Consider the following 8,133-nt stretch of genomic DNA (forward strand, 5'->3'; position numbering starts at 1 on the left):
TGGGGGGAGGGTGGTCAGGGATCGGGTGAAAAAATAAAATTTTAAAATTGAAAATATTTTTATTTTTTTAAAAATTGATATTTTTCAAAAAAAAATGTAATTTGAAATTGGAGGAGAGCTTTGGAAAATGTTTTCCTAAATTTTTGAAGGGAAGTCATTTTCCTTAATTTTGAGGAAAATAAATTGATTTGGAAAACATTTTCCAAAACTTTTGCCCAACCAAACATGAGAAAATTAGAAAATATTTTCCAGAAAATGTTTTCCTTCATACCAAACACACTCTTTAACTTTAACATTTTCTCAAGCCCAACATATTAGCCCAAGTATAACAATCTCAAATTCAAGTCAATCAAAATCTATTTTAGTCTTTACCTACCGTACTTCACATAAAATAATTCAACTTTCTCTTAACGTGTAATGATAACTCTAATATTGCTTAATTGTTTGATTGAACCGACTTAGCTTTTCTGTAGATTGTTTATGTACTTGGTGTTTGTGTCTATCGAGATACGTACGTCCTCAAAAAATTATTACTTTCAAACCGGATAAACCAAAAAAATCGAACCAAACCGATCATTATATTTTTTCTTTAGATTTGGTTTGATTTTAGAAATTTAAAAAATCGACTAAATTTGCTTGATTTTGGTTTTAATCAATAACCGATCCAAACCGAACCACGAACACCCCTACTTCTCATATAAAAAATCAATAGTGAAGCTACAACCTAGTAAGAGTGGTCAGCTGATACCCTTTGTCAAAAAATTATATTATCTATATAGATAAAATGGTGTATATTATCTAGATATTTAATAAATTGAACGCCTTTATAAACAACACAGATTGGTTGCCATGCTATCTTTTAGCTTTTTTTTTTAATATAATATTTTTACCGTGCTAATTTAGGTCTTTGAGGTCGGTTGTTGATCCTCATTAGTTGTGTTTTTAACACAATAGAGTATTTTTAAAAAAACAAAATAGCCGCCCCATTATCTTCTTTATGTTTCTAGCATTAAATTTTGATTAACCTAATAATTAATCTTAAAATTTTGATTAATCTAATAATTAACTTAAATTTTGATTAACCTTATACTTAAGATTTTATTGTTTTCTTTATATTTTCGATCTATTTTAAGTGAATTATTAGGTATATATAACACACTCTCAAGAAATTATTTGTAAAGATAAAATCAAAAATTATCATCCACTATTATATTTTTTTATTATTTACAAACAAATTTTTTAGAAAATATAAAATAGTTAAGAATGTTATTAAAAGAAAAGGTAAATACGGAAGAAGAAAAAAGTTTCAACAATTTTCTTGAACTTTGAAGCGGTCAGTTATTTGGGTCATGAAAAAACTCTCTAACAACTCACTTAATATGAACTAGAGGGAGTATGTTCAACTAGTAGCTAAAGTTGTTTTTTTTTACCTTTCTCCATTAGTTTTGATTTATACCACTCTTAGTTTTATAATTTTACGTTTCATATAAAAAGAAGTTTCCATATGATTTAGTTATTTAATGATATGTAATTTAATTTTGAAATTTGGGTGCACCCACTCATCAGTAAAGAAATATATTTTGTGTGCCCACTCTGCTAAAATAATCTATCGATTCTTTTAAAATTTGAACTATCTTAGCGAAATTCTTGGCTCTATCCCGGCGTTAAATACAAGATCGTCCATTTAAGAGTCTTGTTCAGAGGGGAGATTATTCTCCCAGTAATTTTTATGTTTTCAATATTATATTAGTTTTATTATATGTAGGTCATCGTTTGGTCAAATTATATTAGTAATATATTTTTGATATACTTTTATTTAATTTTTCATAACTTCATGATTCTTTTGAACCCAACATATTTTGCTTCTTTTATTTTAAAGCAAACTACATAAATTTACTAGTTTAGGTCCTAATTACTGAGATTTTCGATAGTTTCAAATATTACTTCTTCTAACATATTTCATCTTGAATCAGCGAGATACATGTATATGCCAAATTTTAAATTGAGACGCATATTTTATTTATTGGAATTAATTGATTGTGACGGATTTCCTTGATTAGAGGAGTTATTGAGGATTTTCAAAATATATGGACAATTTCTTAAAATTTAAATTAATTAAATCCCTTAATATAAGGTGAACAACCAAGGATTATATATGTGTTTAATTAATTTCATTTTATTATATTATTAAAAAAAGACAAAAACGTGTATATCTTGGTCATGTAATTTGACTAGTTTCATTTTACTACTGTTAAAATAATAAATTCATTAATTTGATGTATGTATTTCCAATATATAATGTATTCAACCAACTAAACACTTAGATACATGAGTATCATACAAATACATTCATATGTATTATAGAAGTATCACGTATTAATCTCATGTATCTATTTGTATGATCTAACATTAATTTCATGTATCTATTTATATGATATCATATTATTCCATGTATCTTTTGTATTTATAATTTGATGTATCAAGTATCAATTTTATATTTTATATCCAAAAACATGTATATCAGATAAATATGAAAATAGTTAGATACATTGTGATAAGGGAAAATGCATAAGTACCCTATCAACCTATGCCCGAAATTTCAGAGACACACTTATACAATACTAAGGTCCTATTACCCCTGAACTTATTTTATAAGTAATTTCCTACCCCTTTTCGGTCTACGTAGCACTAGCTTGAAAAAAAATCAATCAGCATTAGGCACAAGATAGTGCCACTTAGGCCGAAAAGGGGTAGAAAATTATTAATAAAATAAGTTCAGGGGGTAATAGAATCTTAGTATAGTATAAGTGTGTCTCTGAGATTTCGGGCATAGGTTGAGGGGGTACTTGTGCATTATCATCCCTTGTGATAACACAACACATATATATATGATAGTATTAAGATACATGAGAGAAGACCATATATATATGATAGTATTAAGATACATGAGAGTAGACCATATATATATGACAAGACTCAAATATATGACAAACAAATTGTGTCAAATACATGCATAAATTTTCAATAATACGTAAGTCTCCAATTTATCATTAGATAAATCCACAAATAGTAAGATACACTAATAAAAAGTAGATAAATATAATCAAATACATTAATAATGTGTCAAATACATGCATAAATCTTCGTTTATTAAAACTTTTCGATCATGTTCCTGGCTAGTCAGGGCATCTCATTACAGTAGTGTTTGCTTCACCTTTTGATTCATCGGTGTTGCTAACTGTGCCTAGATTTGGCGGGAGAAGTGACGCGAAGTTTCTTGGTTGATCTATAGTATACAAGGTATTCAATTGATACTGTCATCAATGTCGAATCTGATAAATTTAGTGGGCTAGAAATCTCTGCTTACAACGATATCCATGTCTCTGAGTGTGAGAGATATCTCCCCTTGCAAGAAAAAATGGTGGATTTTTAGGGAATTGATTTGAGAGTGAGAAAATCAAAAGTTAAGAATTTGATATATGTGTTGACAAGCTGTAGAACATCCATTTCAATTGAGTGTTTTTCTTAGTAAAATTTTAACTCTTCAAGGGAAGAGAAAGAGGAAAAGTTAGAGTTTCAGCTCTACTCTAACTCATATTCTCTGAGAAAATTTTAATTAAAACACTAATTTGGAGTTTAAATGTATATAATTAATCAATCCTAGTTTTAAGGGATACGAATATTCATTGTATCTTCAATAATATATGGTATAAAATATTAAAAGTGATAATATATGTAATTGTTTAAAAGTAATGGTAAAATTAGTATATATGGTAGTGATGTATGTCTAACAAAGTAGTTATCCTTTATTTAATTTATTTTAATCTTCACGCCTCTTTTGAATTTCATGTTCATCATAAAAGAAATGACACACTTGGTTTTATTTAAAAGTATAAGATTCAAAAATCTTTTCCTTTTTTTTAAATTTTGTATCAAGTCAAAATCAATAAAATTGACACGGAGGACAATTTCAAGGTTGGTTTCAATCAACATGATCCAAAACATACTAGGCACACTAGAAAGCAGAATCTTCCATATAAACAAAACAAGTCAAAGTAAGTAAAGGGTGCACTATTATGTAGCTTAAATAAAGATTTACAATCGTGTGTATATATGTATATATTGTATAGAACCAATAGCCAAGAGTAGACGCAAAAAAGTGAAATTTTTTGATAATACTAGCTCCTATATTGGTAACAATTAAGCCCATTTGGCTAACATAGACATGAGTCCAGCACCAAGAAGAAGTGAAATATTGGCCCCTAATTGAAGCTTTCCATTGCCTTGCATTCTTGGATTCATAAAATCGGCTGCTAAAAAATCAACTAGTGCCATATAAATCAAAATGCCAGCGGAAGCCGAATTAAATACTCCTTCCACAATAAGAGCCGTTGGACTGTTCTCATCGTAAACATTTGTTATTCCTAGTCCAATTCCTATTCCAATTGGAGTTGTGAGCGAGAAAAATAAAGCCATTATTGCGATTGTCCGACTCTTCAATTTTGCCTGCCAGAACATCCAAACTAGACTTTAAGTGTCTAAATGAATTTATAAGAAAATGAATTTTTTTTAGATCTCTCATGTATATAAATGAAGATTATAAAACTAAAAAAAATTATAAGTGACATACAAAATTAATCATCGATCGATACATTTAATTAGTTAATGTACCAAACGCTAATGTACCGACATCTAAACTTTTGCAGTAATAACGTAGCCATTATATTGTTCATCATTGACTTGACGTAGCATGCTTTTTCTGACTTCGAATGGCAAATATTTTTGTAACTATGCATTTGGACAAAAACTCACAACACTTCACGTTCAAGACTTTGTCAAAACTTAGACAAGAAACAAGCAGTGAGTACGTAGCCTTTCTATTCACATAAATGCAATGGACCCAAAACAATCCTCATCACACCCTACATTTATATGCGTCGATTTTAGATGTGTACGTATAGATAATTAAATTTGTACTTTCTCTATTTTTTTAGCTGTCCACTTTAGAAATGACGTACATATTAAGATAGCAATAATAACATAGTGAAATTATAATTTTATCCTTATTAATTATGGTTTCAAAAAAATGATTAAATTTCGAAAATTTTCAAGAAGTCTAGGATATAATAGGAAAAGAAAATTGTCTTTTCTTGATTTATCAAAATAAACAAGTATATAGAGACAGTTAAAAGAAAAAAATATGAACAAATAAATAAAGACAGAGGGAATATAAAATTAAATAAATAAACTATTACCTGAGCAATGCATCCACCAAGTCCCAAGCCTTCGAAAAATTGATGAAAAGTCAAAGCAGCAACAAGAGGCTTTATGGTTTTTGGACTTTCAGAAGCACCCAAAGCTATTCCAATAATCACAGAGTGCACTATTATCCCAAGTTCCAAAACCTGCAAGCCCCCCATAAATGTTAGTATTATTCACACACTAAAAGATAATTATACTCTCCGTTTATTTTTATTGGAGTATTATTTTAACGTATAAAAAAGATAATTATTTATTATTTTATTTAAAATATTAATTATTTTATTTTAAAATTATTTACTAATATCATCAATTAATATGAATATTATGTTAAAACACTCGTATCAATCATTATTTTCTAAAATTCCTGTAAAATTTAAAATGAACAACGATGAATACAATAGTGTGTGATAGTGATTCTTTCTTTGAAAATATAAATGTGTTCAAGAATCAATAATAACATTTGACTTCAATTAATATAAAATATCTCAGATCTTTCAGTATAAAACAAAGATATAATTCTTTAGTACTTCTTTCGTTAGGTAAAACTTTAATATAAAATATCTCAGATCTTTGAATAAATATAAAAAATTTAATTCTTTAATATAGTGTTTATATTAGGTAAAACTTTATTTTATTTAAATAAATAAACATAAAAATAAAAGAATATCATTCATTATTACTATTTTTTAAAAAGAAAAAAGATGTACTTTCCTTTTACTTACTGAATATTGACTCTGACACATATTAAGTGCGATCAATTCTCATATTACCTTTCTCCCTTCCACGATCTTTACAGTGTAATCACAGCCAATATTAATAGCGTGAAGAATATACACATTTACTACACAAAATATTCGTCAGAATCGACAAATTCCACATAACTCCGCATCGAGTATACAAAATATTAGGATTTCAAATAATCATAAAGATTATTAATTCCATATATAAGTAGTTCAACTAGTTATCCTAAATTACTTGTCAAATAATTTACCTGAGAAATAACACGGTAACGGAGGAGTTCAGACTCGGAATCAACCATCATTGATCCTGAACCATGAGAGTGAGGATGAACCACTCCTCCTTCATCTCCAGACTGAGCCACCACCACTCCATTTTTCAAATTTTTCTTACTGTAATACGAATTTGCATAAGTATCCACCATCAGAGTCGCCAATGCAGAAACCATTGCAATAAATCCACTAAAAGGGAAATCTCCCCATGGATGTTCTGCCAAACACGGCGATGTCAAACTTTCATATGCATCAGGAAGCACATGTATAAACCCCGTTGATAAAATCACACCAGCCGCAAAAGCTTTAACTATAAAGAACAAATTCCTCTCTGGGCTTAAAGCGGGAATCGCCTTGCCCAGAACAGGAATAATCACCCCAATGGAACTCGCTACCAAAATGGAAGCCAGTGCTGCCATTTTGTACTTGAGTGCTTCTTTTTTGTTTCTGTCTTCATCCTCAGGATCACAAGTACAATCGCCTAATACTATGGCGGGAAGAATCAATAGAATGTACCAGAATATCGTTTTTTTAAACTGTGCCATTTATAATAATAAATATTGGTGTAGAAAACTAAAAGGGGCTTTTTATGTGATTCCAATGATAGTTTTGGGTGTTTTATGGAGTACTATCGATACATATGAAGTATTAAAAAAAAGAGAAAAATAATGAGAGAGAACCAAGAAAGATTTGGACAACTTACTAATATATTTTTTTACTTATTATATAATAAATGTGAATAAGCATCAACATGTATTCACATTTCAAACGGGGCCCACTTTTCTATTAATTTGCAATGTCTCATTGTATTGGTTGTACACATTACATAGAAAAAACTTGGAGTCACTCAAACGGGGCCCACTTCTCTATTAATTTGCACTTGTATTGTTTATACACATATTACATAGCAAAAAGCATTCGGCCACTTGAATATTTGTAATTTCTTCATTTTAAATTTTAAATTTATATAACTGTTTTATCACAATGTTTACATTAATTGACATACAATTATATATTTTGAAAAATAATTTAGAATAAATAATTAATATTGAGAATAAAATATAAAAAGAAAAATTCAAAAACCTTGATATGCTAACTATGTGATTTTAAATAAATATTAATTATTAAAATTTAATTATTTATGTATTACTTATTTCTGTGTCAATTATTTTATATTCGGTTTTACATGAAAATAATATATAAATATTTAGAATTTATACATATATTATATGCACGTTTCTAAATTTAAATATTCAAAAAAGTCATACTAAATCGGTAACAAATATTCCTATGATTTAAATTTAAACTTTTGATTTAGCTGTTCAAAATTTTATCATCTTTTATTATTATTATAACTTCAATCTTTTTATTCATAAATTTCTTTTGATTTTTAATTTTAATGTTATATTATTAATATTTTACTAGAAAAAATAAATATTATAGTATTTTCAAAATTATCACAATTAAAAATGAAAAATTTCAAATAATTGAGTCGGTGTGAAGCACGGCTTCCCTTTTCCTAGTATATATAGAAAATACAAAGTCATACAGCTTTAAAAAGAAATAAACTAATACGTCCGATATCGCCCAAAAGTAGGACTATTTGGAGTTTTTTTTCCTTTAACTAAATTAATTAATTGGATTCGATAGATATATATGTTGACTTGTACATACATAAATTATATTTTCTTAGAAAATAATTATACTCAGATAATATCTAAAATTTAGTATTTTTGATCCCCGGGAGAAAGTTCATAAAAAGTATCAAAGAATCGTAGAGTTATTCATATAAATTAGGATAAAGAAAATATTAAAGACTACAATAGTCATTCACAAAAATTAGAATATATAAAAGAATATC

At 27.8% G+C, this 8,133-nt stretch overlaps 1 protein-coding gene across 1 annotated transcript; it reads right to left on the bottom strand.

Moving 5' to 3' along the window:
- Window positions 1-4,079: 4,079 nt before the first annotated feature.
- Window positions 4,080-6,977, bottom strand: LOC107024498 (zinc transporter 5-like). The gene is made up of 3 exons (XM_015225484.2): window positions 6,254-6,977; window positions 5,256-5,405; window positions 4,080-4,506 (listed from the first exon to the last, which is right to left on the bottom strand). Exons 1-3 carry the CDS (start codon window positions 6,815-6,817, stop codon window positions 4,201-4,203), a joined length of 1,020 nt encoding a protein of 339 aa, XP_015080970.1. The 5' UTR covers window positions 6,818-6,977; the 3' UTR covers window positions 4,080-4,200.
- Window positions 6,978-8,133: the final 1,156 nt, after the last annotated feature.

This window comes from Solanum pennellii, chromosome 7 (assembly GCF_001406875.1).
Source record: "Solanum pennellii chromosome 7, SPENNV200".
NCBI lineage: Eukaryota > Viridiplantae > Streptophyta > Magnoliopsida > Solanales > Solanaceae > Solanum > Solanum pennellii.